The following is a 19,333-nucleotide window of genomic DNA, read 5'->3' as shown; positions in this document are numbered from 1 at the left end:
CACTGGGTGGACCTGTGACGTATAAGAGACCAAGACAAGACAAGACATGATCATGGTGTTTGGAAGTCTTGAAAAAAGTGCAACAATGGATTTACATCGACTGATAGTGACGATTATTCGAAGAAGAGAAGCTAAATATTTATAGTCTGGCTTAGGGCGTCATGATTTAAGCTAACCATTGAACTAATGTGGCAGTTATATGAACGTCTTGTTTGAGTGATAGGTAAACTGAAAAAGTGTCAGTTTATAAGATATAAGTAACAGTTCATTAGCCCCTCAGTGTTTGGAAGTTGAGGCCTATGCATTGGACTTCCATCGGCAGATAATGATGATGATACGTTATCAAACGCCTGGTAATTACCTGATTTGAAAATGATCTTTATACGCGTCTAGAGTTTTAACAAAATCTCGGACGAATGTACGTTATTGTTTGTATGAATGTATAAGCTATTAGTTGATGTGAGAGCAGCCGCGTGCCGTGAAATATGATGATGGAGATGTTACAACCTCCAACAAGTGTTCTAAATATATTATTAGAAAACAATGTAATAATATATTTAGAACACTTCTTAGGGGAGTAATTATATACTCATTGTTATAAATAAAATATCTAAAATGAAGTAACTGATTGTGATTTCAAAATATCTGTGTTTTTTTAAATTCTAGTGCTAAAATTACAGGATAATAAAATACAAAAGTGTTTTATTGTCCGTCGGTCCAGACTAATTCCTGAAACCGCTTAATAAATTTTGATGGGACTTTAACTGAAACCTAAAAGAGGGTACTGAGTAACGTTTAAACTTGTATCCCGAATTTTTTTAAAAGACAGAAACACTCGGTATTTTGGCTCGGCCTATCTCCACTTGATGTTTAGTGATGATGCATCCTAAGATGGAAACGGGCTAGATCATTCTACCCATATTTCTACGCCGCATCGTAATTCGTAAAAGAACGCTAACTAAATCGCTTGGTGGTCAGTCTTTGCCGGTTAGTTACCACAGCCGAAACCTACCACCAGACTAGACCGGAGCCAATCCAAAATCCTAAACTGTCCGAGCTGGGAATCGAATACAGGACCTCCCTGTTGAGAACCACAACAATTTCTTCTTCTTCTTCACCGTTTGGGACACGTGATATTTAATTTCTTAAAATGCACACAACTGAAAAGTTGGAGATGCATGTCCCTGACCGGGTTCAAACCTACGCCCTTTACATCGAAGGCAGAGGTCATATCCTCTGGGCTATCACGACTCTCAAGTAAAACTTAACTGGTGGTAATATCATCTCAACGCTGTCCTGTCACAGTCGGGCACACACAAACTATCCGCCACACGCACCACTGTGCAGCGAACTTTCGACTCGGCACTACGTTCAACACACAGACAATAAAACATACATTATTATATTATAATAATTAATAATTATGCTTTTATATCATTTGTGACTAAGTGAGTCTTTCTAACTGCAGTGGTGAAACATTTTTAAAAATGCAACTTACGGACGTTTTCTGCTATGTTCTACTGATGGTAAGTCGATATTTGTAACTATTTTAATAATATTAATTTTGTCAAAATTGTCCGAATTATTCCAAATTTTAAAGAAAACTAATAAAAGAAGATTGGACATTGTATTGATATTGAATCAGGATTTCCAATTTGAAGAGAAAATTCATCGATTTATAAACTTATTTCTCATTGTTTTCTTCTCTGATCTTTATTCTTTATCATTTCTATAAATAGATTACTGGATGATCTAAAAGTACAGAAAGAAATCGGTTATTAGATAAACGCTTTTATCGGATAACCTAAATCAATATAAAATTCAGAGATAGAATATAACAATAAATTCTAATAATATAACAATAATATTCGACGAATGACATGTAATAAAGATTTACTTCCGAAACCTTTAAAAGTATTAAGGAAATAGAGTTATAGACCGAGAGAGTGTTAACATTTATGAGACAGATAATTCCCAAGAGGATATTTTGTGGACACTGTCACTGCATAGGTAAATTTAATTTTCAATAACATTCTACCGAGTTTTATTGAATAAATATTATTGTGTTCCGTGGTACCGGTGGTAGTACCGGTGGTAGAATCTTTACAAATAGTCAACTGACGTGTCAAAAGTGCTTGTAAACTGAGCCTACTTGAAATAAATGATTTTTGATTTTGATTTTGATTTTTGTTATTACGTAAAATATTTGACATCAATTATTGACAAAAACGCTAATGTTATTAATTTAATAGATATGCATAATTTAATATTATCCTTTATCCTACTAATATTATAAACGTGAAAGTTTGTTTGAATGTTTGTTTGGATATTTGTTACTCTTTAACGCCGCAATTTGCTGAACCGATTACTAAGCTGATTTGGCTGAAATTTAAAACGAAGATAGATTATATCCTGGATTAACACATAGGCTACTTCTTATTTCGGAAAAATCCACGAGTCCAGTGAGATTTGTGAAAAACTGAATTTCATTGCGCTACAAATCCGTATTTTTTTTTGAAAAAACTAAAATTTAAACATGTATTTTGTACTTATCTCACAAAATACCCATAAATCATAGATCCAGGCTTACATCGATATTCTAAAACTAAAGTAAGAAACATTAATGTTTAAGCATGTATAATTTATAAATAAATAATTGGATAAACATAGCATTTATCACTGAATATGCATGATACGTACTGAATAAACTGAACATGCTCTAACAGTTTTTTTGTGAATACATATTATTGTCAAATACCCTAAGATTCCTTATTCATTGACTTGTTTTTATAATATTAACTTGTCTAAACATCCAAATTAGTCAGTTCTATAATCAATATCTTAATTCGTCAGTTTAAATCACACCTATAGGAATCGGTCACTCGCTCTTGTACTATAAAATAATGTCATCATAGAGTACAATGAACTTCCGCACCGCGAACTTGCAAGGAACTAATAAACTTTCTACGTCTTGTGTTAAGAAAAGTTAAAGTATGTTCTTGTTTTTCTTGAAAATGACTTATGAAAAACGTATTCAAAAAAGGAGGTCCTAAAGAGGAAATAAATTAAACTGGATTATCTTAAAAACTTTTATTCTTATTTCAATGAGATTTGATGACTGAAATTCGTTAAACGCTTATTTTCAGATTTTCAATATAAAATTATAAGAGATGTATCATCATCATATCACTGTAGGACACAGGTTTTTTGTAGGGACTTCCAAACATCACAATACTGAGCCGCCTGCATGCAGCGAATCCCTGCGACTCGCTTGATGTCGTCAGTCCACCTGGTGGGGAGTCTACGTAAACTAGCCGCGGCCAAAGCCTCCCACCAGCCAGACCTGGATTAATTAAGAAACCCTCAATCAGCCCAGCCGGGGATCGTACTCAGGACCTCCGTCTTGTAAATCCACCGCGCACACCACTGCGCCACGGAGGCCGTCAATGTGAATATTTTCCATCGTTTATTTTATTTAAATAACAGATGAGGGTATATATTTCGTTTGCTAGACCTCGTACTAATATGTCATACCCAGTACCTACGAGAATCCGAGAGCTCATCGCTAAATCACAGAACAAAGTAGGCAGTTTCTACCACCAGATATGGCCAGTGCGAAGGAAATGTGCAAAATTGCACAGAAAATAATAATTTATTATAATTTCAACGTTTAAATTATATTAGGTATTATTGTCATTAAAACTTTCATAGTTGTTAGTATGTGATGCGAACTGTGAAATATGGCCTGATTTTTTTTTACATATAATATTAAATTAAATTTTCATCAAAACTTCATTTTCTCTTATTAGCATACGAAATGCCCACTAGCTTGGCCCAGAATTCTTAGAGCGTTTAATTTCATAACCTGAAAAACAGGCCCTTTCTTTATTGTTTTATCTTACCCAGTTACATTAAATTAGATTTTACATGATTTGTGGGCTGATTATGATTAAATGGCATAGCGATAGAGTTTTTTTGTTAATATTTTTTGCTTATTAGAATATTTTATGTAAAATCGTGTTAAAGGGAGCCGCGATAGCCTTGTTAAAACCACTGACTTTGATTTGGAGGCCGTAATTAAAATTAGATTGTACATCATTTGTGGGCTGATTATGATTAAATGGCATAGCGATAGAGTTTTTTTGTTAATATTTTTTGCTTATTAGAATATTTTATGTAAAATCGTGTTAAAGGGAGCCGCGATAGCCTTGTTAAAACCACTGACTTTGATTTGGAGGCCGTAAGTTCAAATCCGGTCAGAGTCACCTCCAACGTTTCAGTTATGTGTATTTTAAGAAATTAAATATCACGTTGTTCAAACGTTTGAGAAAAAACATAGTGAGAAAACCTAAGAATTTTATTAATTCTTTTCAAATGTGAAGTCTGCCAACCCAGCATAGTGGACTGTTAGCCTAACCCCTCTTATTCTGAGAGGGGTTAGGCTAACAGCCCACCACCACCCTCTTCGGCCAGACGCCCTTTTTTGGCGTTTGGCGATAGCGTAGCATCTCCCATAACGATATAATTAATGTATTTTTTTTATAACTAAGAAGAAAGAATCTCATTACCTAAACTCAGTTTCCACGAACTCCTCGAAACCATTTATTTATCCGCGTTAAAAGTTGATCTATACTAATATTATAAAGAGGTAAAGTTTGCGTTGTTGTAGGGGGTAATCTCTGGATCTACTGAACCGAATTTGAAAATTCTTTAACCACTAGTAAGCTACGTTATTCGTGAGTTTTTTTATCCCAGTAATCACAAGAACGGGAACTACTCGGGTGAAACATCGGGGCGTCTGCTAGTTTGTTGATAAAGTTGATATAGAGTAATCTCCATTTCATGTTTCGGGCGTAGGGTGTTCATTTAGTATATGCGTGATGAGTGAAAAAATAAGAAAAACATCCATACATCCAAACAAACTTTCGCATTTATATTATTAGTTAGGACTTATGATCACAAGCCAACACATACGTAAAGTGTTACAAACCACGTGGGTCAATTAATTAGACATCGACACATGAGATCCTACACTGACCACTGAAAGGTGATATGTTTGATCTTGGTGTAATTCTGTACTAAGATACTTTCTTTACTTACCTAGTTAGATAGAGGTCAGCGTATGAAATACTAAGCTAGGGCCTTACCACAAGCTTTTTCAACCGTAGCGATTCCATAGTTATTCCACCTTGCTGAAGATTTACAGACCCATCTCGATGTTGAGTCATGTATACAAATTGTTCTCGAGAGTTATTACGAATCGAGTTGCTCGTAGGTTTGACGACTTCCGCCTCCCGAAAAAGTCGGATTCCAAAAAGGCTTTAGTACCACAGACAACATCCATACACGCGGTAGGTTATACAGAAGACTCAAGAGTATAACTAGCGTTTGTGGACTATGAGAAAGCCCTAGATTGGGTGGAAACCTGGGCTGTGCTAAGGTCATTGTAAAGATGCCAAATTGACTACATGTACATCCAAGTGTTGGTGGACCCCTCCCACCAAGTGAACTGACATCATTAAGCGAATCGCAGGGGTTTGCTGGATGCAGGCGGCTCACGATCGTAATGTTTGGAAGTACCTACAAAAAGCCTATGTCCTGTAGTGGGGGTCCATCGGCTCATATGATGATGATTCCATAATGTGTCGACATTTCGTACCCTGAAGGAAATTAAGCTTATCGCAGGATTGTTTCGTATTTTGGACATCATTCACTCGATTCGTACTACACTGAGGTAACATTTCTTTCGTCCTTATATAAGATGGAGATTTGACAGATAATCGTATCATGATGGTCTTGTTAATGATGGTAAGTCCCCTGCTCTATTGATTGAATGACTGACAGACAATCGGGTGTGCAGCCTGAGGTTCCTTCTTCACAATAGGAAAGCGAAGGTATAGCTTAATAAAGCTGCTGTATAGATCTGAGTTCCTACGTATTGTGCTGTTAATTTAAACTTGATTCCTCCACACGATTTCGAGATTTTTTGAGACACAGATGGACTACATTTATAGTGATACTGATAAGGGTTCACTTTTTTCCTTTAGAGATAAAGAACCCTAAAAATAAAAAAAAAACATACATACAGCCGAACGTAGAACCTCCTCCTTTTTGGAAGTCGGTTAATTAGCTGGAATCTTTAATAATCCAGTTTAATTTTCATTCAGTTTACTTGGCATGAATTTTTCAGAAATACCTCGTACATTTAAAATAATAATCATTTTAAACGTGTTATTTATCAATACTAAATCAACTGTGTTTATAAATTAAAGTAAAATCCGTTTGGCCATTTTTGATCAATTTAGCAACAAATCAAACTTTCACATTAATTAGTAGGATTCTCTAACACCATCGAAGGCGAGTTGATAAAACTATCCCACAATTATAGAGAAATTTGATAACGAGCGCGAGTCAATTACCATGAGAACATCGACAGTCATTCGATTGTAGTGACGCAATGACAATGTAAAAGAGAACTGAGGGCCTAGTGGCAGTTTGATACTGTGACGATCGCGTTGACGTAAACGCGAATTTATAAGGAATTGAAACAGCGCCTTCTAGTGGTACTACTGCACAACTGTTTCAATTCCATATAAATTCGCGATTACGTCAACGCGATAGTAACAGTATGAAAATATTGAAAACTCACACTAGGCACCCAGAAGGTCTAGTGGCAGTTTGATACTGTTACTATCGCGTTAACGTAAACACGAATTTCTAAGGAATTGAAACATCGCCATCTATTGGCACTACTGCACAACTGTTTCAATTCCATATAAATTCGCGTTTACGTTATCGCGATAGTAACAGTATGAAAATATTGAAAACTCCCACTAGGCACACAGCTGGCTAATTCACTATCTTTGACGGATGCTAGTTGACATAAACGAAATTGAGATTCAATGTAACAAATGTCATCCGGTGCCTATTGGTGGATAACATATAATATTTAGATGGCATTTCTTAATTGATTTGATGTTTATTTTCATAGGTTGATAATAAAGACCTAAATAGTGATTAGGCTAGCTGAAGACACAAACACTAACAATTTAAAACAACAATAACAATGCCACAACACAATGCTGCACGCACTACCGCGATTGCCCTATCCAAACACTCCTTTAGGTCATAGATGAATTAGATATGGAGATGCATCGCACCCAAATTCACTAACAAAACAGTCTGTCGTGTTTTGAGGAAGACGAGGTAAACTCACACCTCGAAAATACTTAACATCAATAAATATATTATGTGTCCTTATACTATACACAACTATAAATTTGATTCGCAATACACACTGGAATTTTTACACAGACTAACAAACATATACCTAGCTTAGACTATCCACAAAATATTCGATTACTTGATCGATGTTTTGCTCAGAAGAATCGATTCTACTTACTTATATTATACTTACAAATGAAACGTAATTTCACCTTTTTGTGAATTAGAAATTGTTACTGTTTTTAATGCAACTACACAAACCGGCATCCTTATATAGAGCTCTTTACACGACGAAAACGATAACAACAATGAAACATCGATACTATAGAAACAGATTTTATAAACACGTTAGATCGTGATCATATAGGTACTTTGGACAGAGGGAGTAACGTCTAGCGAGGCAGGTCCTAAGATAATAGGTTTGAGCTCTAGGTACTTTCGCAAATAATCGCGACACCCCGTACAAGCTATAAATCAATTCTCTTTCTACAAACGTTAATGCTTAGAAAAACAAAAATGAGGAATTTCGTCCAAAACCGAACAGTGCGAGTTAGATGACTTACGCATCCATAACTTGACATGACATGACGCTAACTATAGACATTATAAGAAGGCTCAGAGATAATGCCTATCTCCCAGACCAGACCTGAGCCAATTTAAAAATTATAAAATCCTAAACTGACCTGAGTTGAAAATCAACACAGGAATTATCTGTTAAGAACCACAGCTCTACCAACTGCGTCAAAGAGCTCGTCAAAAACCACTTTAATAGCAGAGACGTACCGCCAAGCGATTTAGCGTTGCGGTATGATAACCAGTCAAGAACGTACGGTATATAAGCCGTAGTCTTTCCAGTTAGCGTGGCATCATTTCAGACTGCATCTTAATGGCGTTCACACATCAACTGATCGTTATTTTTACCGGATTATTCATTTAAAGTGTTTTTCAAAGAGATTCGCTCTTCGATTCACGATATTAAAACGTATTATGGGCGTCATATAGGCAACTGTCACCGTACCCATGCTATCTGAAAAACACTTTAAGTCAGTGGTAGTATCATCATCATTGATGGAGGGAGGGATGATGACCATATGTTACCCTTTGGATAGGAATAGAGTCAGACAAAAAACAGGCAATGCTGAATTATGAGACATTGACAGTGACGGCCTCCGTGGCGCAGTGGTATGCGTGGTGGATTTACAAGACGGAGGTCCTGGGTTCGATCCCCGGCTGGGCAGATTGAGATTTTCTTAATTTGTCCAGGTCTGGCTGGTGGGAGGCTTCGGCCGTGGCTAGTTACCACCCTACCGGCAAAGACGTACCGCCAAGCGATTTAGCGTTACGGTACGATGCCGTGTAGAAACCGAAAGGGGTGTGGATTTTCATCCTTCTCCTAACGAGTTAGCCCGCTTCCATTTTAGACTGCATCATCACTTAGCATCAGGTGAGATTGTAGTCAAGGGCTAACTTGTAAATAATAAAAAAAAAAACATTCTTTAGATTAAGTGTAGCTTTACTTTATTTAATGTTTTTACTTTCTTTTTTAAATTGTTTATTTTATTATATAAAAAAAAGTTAATCCTAAAAATATAACCGACTTCCAAACCTAAAAAACGTACACATTAAACTAGACACGTTGTGTCACGTAAGTATTAGCCAATTTACCCGTGTTTTATAATAAAGTATTAAGAATAACAATCACGACAGCTTATAAACTATAACATATTCAAAAACATTCGTATTCAAAAACATTGTAAAATTCAATAAAATTACGAATAAAAAAACTAAATTTCCAACATGACAAGGCGTCACAGTTTTCTTTGTGGGTCTATTTGCATAAACCGTTTTTAACTTTCTACGAGCACTCCCCGGGGTCTAAGGTCTCTGGAGCACACTACTTCTAGCACAAGAGAGAAAACTAAATTTCTATTGTTCTAATGGTTTTGGGTCATAACTGCGTCATGATATATGGGATATTTTTATTCTTTAAAAGTTAGCCTTTGACTACAATTTCACCTGATGGTAAGCGATGATGCAATCTAAGATGGAAGCGGGCTAACTTGTTAGGAGGAGGATGAAAATCCACACTCCTTTCGGTTTCTACACGACATTGTACCTGAACGCTAAATCATTGGCGGTACATCTTTGCTGGTAGGGTGGTAACTAGCCACAAAGCCTCTCACCAGCCAAAAACCTTCACTACGGACTGAGTTTTTGATACCTTCACTACGGATTTGATCTCAGTCGAGCCCAAGACTCAAACCCAGAAGTACTAACATGCGATCAATGAAGGGAAAGAGACAAATGACGACGGAGTTGTCCCAGTCCCACCTCTTTCATACCAACGCTATGTAAAAATAGCGGTATTTCGAGTGCACCGCCATTGGTTGTTTTTTGTCTATTTCTCTACACGATATTCGTTGGTCGCATGTTAGCGCCACAGGACCTCCGAACCCTATAGTACGCGCGTTAACAACTGAGTCTTAGGGCCATAAATCATTTCTCTATATCTATCTCGCTTGCACTTATGGGTCTTATGGAGCCGTCTATACTAATAGCATTAACAACTGAGTCTTAGGGCCATAAATCATTTCTCTATATCTATCTCGCTTGCACTTATGGGTCTTATGGAGCCGTCTAGTGAAGGGTGTAACAATGAAAGACATATTATCGATAAGTAAAGTTTATTATCGTATCTTGTTCACAAAATTAAAAAAATTAACAATATTTGATTTAATATAATACATATTTCATATTATATAATTATTAACTAAATAAAATTAATCTTCATCTGAGTCTTCATCATCAGAATCTTCGTCTTCTGCCAAATTTATTATATATTAGTATCCATAGTGCGCAACGAGTAACACATGAATGTATTTATTTAATTGCAGTAAACACATTTATAGCAAAAAAAATACGCAATGCAATTACATTAGAAACCGACCAATCAGAATCGTCCAAATCATTATTGACTCATCATTAGCACGTGCGCAGGTAGCCGTTTATCGATAATTAGGGTGCGCAGGTAGGCGCGCTGCACATTCCTATCTTTTTTGACTTTTATGACCGGACGACTCAGATGATAATGCGCATACTATAGTGAAGGGTGTAACAATGAAAGACATATTATCGATAAGTAAAGTTTATTATCGTATCTTGTTCACAAAATTAAAAAAATTAACAATATTTGATTTAATATAATACATATTTCATATTATATAATTATTAACTAAATAAAATTAATCTTCATCTGAGTCTTCATCATCAGAATCTTCGTCTTCTGCCAAATTTATTATAAGCGGCGCGTGATCTCTAATTAGAGCTTTTTGTAAATCTTTGTTTTGAAGTTCTTCGGCATGCCTAACACATTTGGCCCAGTCTTCTCGTGTGACATTTTCTATGGCTCGGTGGAGGTGATTTTCGACATCTGCTATCTTGAAGGTATTATTATTCTTCGCAACTTCTCCCTTTACTTGTGCCCAAATTAATTCTATTGGGTTATATTGACAGTGATATGGAGGGAGCCTTATTACTTCATGACCTCGTTCATTTGCCAGATGGTCTAAAGCGTAGACCTTCTGCGGGTTACTGGCTTTTACTTTTCTTATTAATTCTTCAATAATTTCGTTGCTGGAATATGGAATCTTTTTCTTTGTCAACCATTCTTGAATTTCAGCTTTCCTCGTGTTTCTTGTGGGTATCTTTTCCAACTGTATCGAATGATAGCTTGCGTTATCGACAATTATAACTGAGGGCTCTTCAAGTAGATTCAGGAATCAATCAATTCATTGAGAAACAGGAATACGTTGTGAATCAGTGTTCGAGCTTGAGGGCTAATATCGCCATGTAATTTCTTCAGATCAACGTTAGAAAATAAAGTATCCATAGTGCGCAACGAGTAACACATGAATGTATTTATTTAATTGCAGTAAACACATTTATAGCAAAAAAAATACGCAATGCAATTACATTAGAAACCGACCAATCAGAATCGTCCAAATCATTATTGACTCATCATTAGCACGTGCGCAGGTAGCCGTTTATCGATAATTAGGGTGCGCAGGTAGGCGCGCTGCACATTCCTATCTTTTTTGACTTTTATGACCGGACGACTCAGATGATAACGCGCATACTATAACTAACCACAGCACCGACACAGTTGCATCATACAACATGTGCTTACATAACCAATTTTATTTTGAATACAAATAACGTAGACTCTAAAATCGTTATAAAATTCTGCGAAGTGGATATCCGTAAATCATAAAACAGAAAGTAGAATTCCTTAACAATTTTCTTTGCGAGATAAATGCATTCTTCACGCAATATCTTAGCAATGTATTTTACGGTTTTTATAACTTCAAACAAGATATTCGTAACTCAAACGTGCATTTAACGGGAACATTTACATGTAGGTATACCTACACGTAACTTGTTTACAATGTAAGTAAATTATAAATCCAAAAACCGGCCAAGTGCGTGTCGGGGCACGCGCAGTGTAGGGTTCCGTAGATTAAATTAGCTCTTTAAACCCTTATTTAATGAACAGAAATACAGATAACGATACCCCACACCATAGGATAGACAATAAAAATATCAACTTCACTTATTAGAATGTAGGGAAGAAACACTAAAACATTCCTTTTTAATTTTCAACGAAAATTTTAGACGAAATTAACATACATAGCAATTGTAGCTTTGTAGGTTTAACATACTCTGTGTAATTTAACTGAAAACTTATCTAATTAATTAACAACGGAATTCGTTTGCAATTTTCGTGCACCGAGTACGTTATAAGTTGGTCGACTATATCGCTAATAGCAATAGTTACTCAGTTGTTATGGTTTTCCTTCTAATTTTATTATATACTAGCTGACGCCGCGCGGTTTCACTCGCGTGGTTCCCGTTCCCGTAAGAATACGGAGATAATATATATCCTATAGCCTTCCTCGATAAATGGGCTATCTAACACTGAAAGAATTTTTCAAATCGGAACAGTAGTTCCTGAGATTAGCGCGTTCAATCAAACAAACAAACAAACAAACAAACAAACTCTTCAGGTTTATAATATTAGTATAGATACTACTTCTCTGATTTCTATCACGAATAAATACTCGTTTAGGTGATAAAGGGGGGTTTAGCTATAGCTTTGAATAGCACTACGGCTACTTTTTATACTATAGTCTATCGTTGTGACAAATTTCATCTAAATCCGTCCAGAGGTTCTGAAATTATTAATGGTGTAACGAACCCTAATTGTTTAATATGTTTTAAAATTAATATGTTTATTTTATATTTTTGGTAACGAATAAACGTTTTATCATTTTAAATTTTTCAGATAACAACAATATCCATGTACGTCGACGCTGAAAATGAAAATGGCCTCTCAGAGAACAAAACAGAAAAACGGATATCTAAGCGCGAGGCGGCAATATACATCGACACCTTTCCAGTAGAGCCTATGTACCAACAGAGGCCTAGAGTAATATACAGACGTATTTCTAAACAAAGATACCACAGTCCAAAACCTAAATACGGACCTCCACCAACAAAGTATAGATCGTCCAAACCATGGAAACCATCTAAGAAGTACAGAAGAACAACTAAACCAAAGTACGGTCCACCAAGTTACAAAAGGTATCCTAAGCCAAAATATGGACCTCCGAAAACGAAAACTCATAAAGTTGTTTACGGCCCACCTAAGAAGGTACCGCTCAATTCATTTTATCCACCAGAACCTATTAGCTTTGGGGAACCACCTACAGGTAACGAAGAATATCAAACTCCGAACCAAAGTTTTGGTGAGCCCCCGACGGATTCCTACGGCGAACCTATAAAGGATCTTTATATACCTGAAGATTTTCCACAAGCCACAAATTTCCCGGACACATTTGTAAATTTCAACGATTTTAACACAAACTTTAACTATAAATCATGGCAGAACTATCAAAGCGATCAGAATCACAACATCGATAGCAACGTTGCTTACTCTAAAAAGCGTCCTATGTACGTTAAACCTGATCCCTCATTCGTAGCACAAGATGAAGACTTCGATCTAACGCCAGCGTACTCACATAGATACAAACAGAGAGAAGTTTTTACAGATCTAGAGCCGTTACCATTTGAGAAAAAAATTAGTCTTCGCAACGTAAATAAGAGAATAAAAATTAAACCACACAGACCACCAAAACTAAATGACCCAGAATCTGAAGCTGAAGAAGTTTTGGTTGGTGGCCGTAATGCCGAACCACCGGAAAGATATGTACCCAAGCTTACGATATCTAAATATTCAGATGACAATGATTTTATGCCGTTAAAAGGGTACATAGATCCCGACATAGCATTATCAGCAACAATGTCTCCCTATGTTAATTACAAAAATACCAATATGGCGTTCAGTCCACAAAATTTAAATGATGCATTTAGTATAGTTGATAAGTAGTTAATCAGTAATATATATTAAGTATTAGTATAGTGATACTTTTAATTAATTTATTCTTACGCTATTGGTACAAAAGTGAAGATTTGGTGAACATCTATGGTGAATAACATAAGCCGCTTTCTAAATTTTGGTAAACAACATGTCCAAAGGTTAACTTTAATACTGGATTTACTAGTACGCAATGTAATTATTATATTTAAGTTTTCTTTGTAAAACCGACATCACCGGCAATGATTGTTGTATGCATAAAATAAAAGATGAATTTTGTATGTTTATTGTTTAATTTACTAGTCTAATTTAAAAATTAACAACACATTACTAAAAGTAAAATAATTATATGTGCATTCACTCATTTATTAAGAATTACACTATTAACATGACAATAATAACTATGGAAAATATATTAACAAATAAACTAATAGAAATAGAATAGATCTATATTTATCAGAATCTTAAAATAATAACTATTATAAAACAACTTCGACGACATGTCTTAACATAACAATTAACACAAAACAAGTATACAGCATTATATCTAAAATCACACCAGACGTCGCGATATTTCTCACTTCCTACTGCAGTAGTAATCAGTTTTGTAATATTTAAAAGATTCAAGAGATATTGTAACAATACAAACAAAATTTCAGTAGTGGCTACGCAGGGAGACCAACACGAGCAGAGAACGAGGAGTGTTGTTCGATCGTCAAGGAATTCCTTAACACTACATCCTGTAGTCACAAGTTCAGGACTCTGCTCGGAGTTGATCTCTCTACCACGCGATGGACCCAGCACTCGCACGGTGAATCCATGGAATGCTAAGATATTCCTCTCATATCCATATTTATAAACATTAACGATCAATTGCGTCATTGATATCTACATAATATTGACATCACATAGTGATTGTAGTTGTGTATAGAAGTGTTCATAAAAGTTAAACTATTCCCATAACTGTTTAAGTTACATTTTTACGATCCTTAATTTATTCAACTCTTTGGTTCTTTCGCTGTGGATTCCTCGATCATCGTCTTCGTTTTATTTGCCTTTTAACAGGAACTTTTCTCTTAATCACACGTTTTCTCCTTCTAGCATTCCCGCAAGCGGCTCTTGCGGCTTCGCAAGCGCAGTGAGCGGCTTGCTTCGTAGCGGCACATTCAGCGCAGGCGCATTGCAGCTTATGTTGTAGATGAGCTAATCTAGATCTGGCCTCTGACAGATTGTGGCATTTCTCTTGTAAACCAATCTTCACTTTCTCCAATACACAATGAGCAGCCTTTTCCAGTTGAGCAGAAAGTTGCACAGCTTGACACATCAGCTTATGCTGCCGAAAATATTATAAAAGATCATTCAGTATTAGGAAAATAAAACAGAAGTATAAATGCAAGTTCAAGTTTATTTAAAAATAAGCAAATAATACAGCATTTAGAATCAAAATCAATCACTTTAGAATTTATCAAATTCTTCTTGTTTTACATTTACAGGGATCACGCTCAAAGAAAGAGCTGATGATAACACGCGAGCATGATAGCATTACAGCTGCAGCTAAAAATGTGCCTAATGACATACAAATCATTTTGATTTTACGACTTTGTAGGAATTCTAGTTCGTTTTTATATCTTCAACTCTTCTCAGACAGATCCTATAACAAGATTTACGAAGTGATTTATTGGAATTATGTTTTAGTTCTTCAACAATTACATCCGAATTGAGTAAAAGATTACAGTTAATTGCTGAATTTCAATGGTCCTGCGTTAAACTATTATACGTATTATATCTAAACTTGTTTTTGTTTTTGTTTATCTCTTCGTAAAACTTGCAATTCTTAATAAATCTGACTAGGAAGGAATTGTTGAAGATAAAAGCCTAAAAAATAAACGAATACACAAATTTTCTACTTTAAATAATTCTATCTACTGTGCTGTATTATATTCTAATTCAAAGTTTAGCTAGTTTTCTATTTAGTTCCTCATCTAAACTATATATCTACTACAGTATAATAATCCATGAAGTACCTGCGCTGAAGCTTGTTGTGCAGCCTGTATAGCAGCATTCACAGCGCACTGTTGTTGGTGAACAGCTTGCGTATTCTCACAGACTACAGCCTCGGCTTCCTTTACTTCCTGTTGGAGTTGTTCTACAACCGCTTGTTTACCAGCTAATGCAGCTTCTGCAGCTTTTGCTGCTTGCAAAGCCTTTTCTGCCAGCTGAGTTTTTACCTAGAACACAAAGTTATCATTTTTAAATTAGTTTTTAAAATATAATTGTAAATTTTGTGAAGCTGAAGTGGCAATGGGCGGGGCACATAGCCAATGGACGTTGGGGTCCCAAGGTGCTGGAATGGCGACCCAGCACTCGTTGTTGTTGGTCGACCCCTCGCCAGGTGGACTGACAAAGTGATGCGAGTCGCAGGGATTCGCTGGATGTAGGCGGCTCAGGATCGTGATGTTTGGAAGTCCCTACAAAAGGCTCATGTCATGCAGTCTACGTTCATCAGCTGATATGATGATGATGATGATAAATTTTTGTGTAGGTGGTAGGCATCGGCCGTGGCTAGCTACCACCCTACCGGCAAAGACGTATCCCAATATGAATTAGCGCTACAGTACGATACCGCTTCAAAACTGTCAGACCGTCAGACGTATGGGTAGAATAAAGTACCTCTTCCAAGTTATCCTGCTTCCCTTTTGAACTGCATCGTTACTTAACATCATGAGATCGCAATCAAGGACTAACTTGTCATAAAATAAACAAAAAAATACATATGTTGTACACCATCTTACCTAATGACGATATTTCAATTTGACCTAACCTCTCAAATAATTGTCAGATTTAGAGATTATTTACCATATGCGCCGCTTGGGCACCTGCTGCATTTTGGGCAGCCTGCGCAGCCTTGGCTTCAGCGGCTGCTTTTTGAGCTATACTCGACGCGCACTTCGATTTGCAATCTCTTGCTACGTCTGTTTTAGTCTGCGAACTCTCTTCAATGTCCTGCAAATGAGTTTGTGGTGATCGTTTCTCTTCGACGGCTCTCTCTTTTGGGAATCCCTGCACTGACACCAATAGCGCCCACAGCAATAAATAATATTTCATTTGTAACTTTTTGTTGCCTTACGTGGCAATTGCCTCGCAGGACTTAAAACATAGAGGTTTTGCGTTTATTTTTAATTGGTAACGGGAAAGAAATATTTTGAAAAATTTTGGTTTTTAACAAATCACTATCTAGTTTTCTATCACGACGACGTTTGACTTTGTCATAACATTATTCTAAATTAGAAAAAAAGTGATGAAGTTTTATTTCTTCTTTGAAGCAACCTCAATCAAATTAAGTTTGAAAATTACCGTTACTGTCAATGTAACTATTATGTCATGGATGTTTTACTATAACAAAATTATAAATGAAGTGAATTAAAGGATCCGAAATATGGACTTATGAAAAACCTTGAAGAGGTGGATTCGTGTATATTAGTAAAATAAATAAATCAAGACTATAAGGTAAAGAATATGTCGTAAAGGGTTCAGCATTGCATGTTTGTAGTTGTTGCACAAACTAACATATTTCTGATAACTAACCTCAGAATACAGAAAAACACCAGAAGGAGTGATAGCACTTTTAGCGATAGTGTTTTTCTGTATTCTGAGTAACTAACATTAGAAATTTATTGTATCTTTTGTACCTGAATTTAGGCAATTAATTAAACACATTATGGAGGCTGTAGGTACACACACTGAAAACGTATGCTTTGAATCATTCAGCCGGCGATGGAGAGATTGTTGGAGATATTTACTTCATATCATATCTATTGACCATGGCGTCTCATCAAAATGAAGCTATTCACTGAAAATCAACTTCATAGTAGTCAATTGTAAAAATGCTCCACCGATCCTGGATTATATAAAATCATTGCTAAACACGTATAAATAATTGACGGCCTCCGTGGCGCAGTGGTATGTGCATTGTATTTACAAGACGGAGGTCCTGGGTTCGATCCCCGGCTGGGCAGATTAAGATTTTCTTAATTAGTCCAGGTCTGGCTGGTGGGAGGCTTCGGCCGTGGCTAGTTACCACCCTACCGGCAAAGTACCGCCAAGCGATTTAGCGTTCCGGTACGATGCCGTGTAGAAACCGAAAGGGGTGTGATATTCACCCTCCTCCTAACAAGCTAGCCCGATTCTATCTTAGACTACATCATCACTTACCATCTGGTGAGATTGTAGTCAAGGGCTAACTTGTGAAGAATAAAAAAAAAATCACTTTGTTAAACAGGTTCTGCGTGTAATAAAACTGAAACAGTGGCGGCATCTGCGTGGCCCACGTGGTCGTGAAACATGATTTGCCTGTCACTGTACTGCTTGATCGCCTCTGCTACACTGCTGGCCTGTGTCCCGGTCTGCGTCAGACAATTGGATGTGCAGAAGTTTATGAAGTGTATCAGGAAATAGCCGCCATGCTCTGCGTTTGCATGTCCTTCGTCACAGCCTTCACCGCAGCCGCATGCATATGCTGTGGGCCGATGGTTGTGGAGTATATGCTAAAAGCGGCGATGTGTAATAAGTCTCAAACAAAATCGCCACCTCACACATGTAAAAGTGCGTGCTGCAAAGCGAGATCTGCCAATACTTTTTGACTACACGTCGACAGTTTTATTTCGTTGAAGTATTTGACCTTTTAATATTAATATTTGATCAATTAAATTTGTTTTATTATCGTATCTATACAAATATTAAAAAAGTAGATTTCTAGGTTAATCTCTAGATTTATTGAACCAATTATGAAAATTATTTTACCAATAGAAAGCCACGTCATTTATGTGTATCAGCATAGATTTAAGAGTCTAAAGTCGAAAGAGATCATAAGCTATATTTTATCTCCGTATTACCATGGTAACGGGAACGATGCGGATGAATCCGTGAGATGCCTGCTAGTTCTGAAGAATTCAAATGAAACTAATGAATTTTTATAATGAAAACTGTACACGATTTTAGACCAGGATTCGTAGAAGGTTATAGGATACTTTTTATCGCAAAAATTAAATCAGAAGGAGATGAAACAGGGGTTGAAAGTTTTAGCGGAAAGTCATTCGGTTTTTAAGTTACATTTATCTGTACTACCCATAGATTTACGATTCGGTACAAGTATGGTACTACTAGAAAAAATCATGCAAGATTTTCCAAAATTCTATCCCTAAGGGTTAAAAAGGGGTTGAAGTTTGATTAATCTTAATTTGGATTTGGAGCCTTATTATCCTTTCAAAGTGTCATAATTGCTATAAAAGCTATGGTAGGAGTAAGGGCAGACAAACTTTCATCATTATCATCATCATCATCATCATCGTCATCATCATCATCATCATCATCATCATCATCATCATCATCATCATCATCATCATCATCATCATCATCAACAGCCAATGGACCACGGCTGGACAAAGGCATCTTGCATGGACTTTCAAACACGATGGTCTCGAGCCGCCAGCATTCAACAGCTCCCTGCAACCCGCTTGATGCCCTATGTCGACCAACACTGCGCTTTCCGATGCGGGGTCGCCATTCCAGCAACTTAGGACCCCGACGTCCAACGGCTCTTCGAACTATGTGGCCTGCCCATTGCCACTTTAGCTTCGCCTTCTAATAAGGCCAATAGTTAGCGACCAAGACAAATGT

At 36.5% G+C, this 19,333-nt stretch overlaps 2 protein-coding genes across 2 annotated transcripts; one reads left to right on the top strand and one right to left on the bottom strand.

The window, feature by feature from the left end:
* The first annotated feature begins 1,327 nt into the window (after positions 1-1,327).
* LOC112043366 (adhesive plaque matrix protein-like) lies at positions 1,328-13,938 on the top strand. Its single transcript, XM_024078746.2, has 2 exons — positions 1,328-1,526; positions 12,566-13,938. The coding sequence occupies exons 1-2, from the start codon at positions 1,488-1,490 to the stop codon at positions 13,667-13,669; spliced, it is 1,143 nt and encodes a 380-aa protein (XP_023934514.1). The 5' UTR covers positions 1,328-1,487; the 3' UTR covers positions 13,670-13,938.
* An 85-nt stretch (positions 13,939-14,023) lies between these two features.
* Positions 14,024-16,874, bottom strand: LOC112043355 (tol-Pal system protein TolA-like). Its single transcript, XM_024078737.2, has 3 exons — positions 16,514-16,874; positions 15,682-15,885; positions 14,024-14,990 (listed from the first exon to the last, which is right to left on the bottom strand). The coding sequence occupies exons 1-3, from the start codon at positions 16,760-16,762 to the stop codon at positions 14,691-14,693; spliced, it is 753 nt and encodes a 250-aa protein (XP_023934505.1). The 5' UTR covers positions 16,763-16,874; the 3' UTR covers positions 14,024-14,690.
* Positions 16,875-19,333: the final 2,459 nt, after the last annotated feature.

The sequence above is a fragment of the Bicyclus anynana genome, chromosome 22 (assembly GCF_947172395.1).
Source record: "Bicyclus anynana chromosome 22, ilBicAnyn1.1, whole genome shotgun sequence".
In the NCBI taxonomy this organism is placed as follows: Eukaryota; Metazoa; Arthropoda; class Insecta; order Lepidoptera; family Nymphalidae; genus Bicyclus; species Bicyclus anynana.
This window is presented reverse-complemented; position numbering and strand designations above follow the sequence as displayed.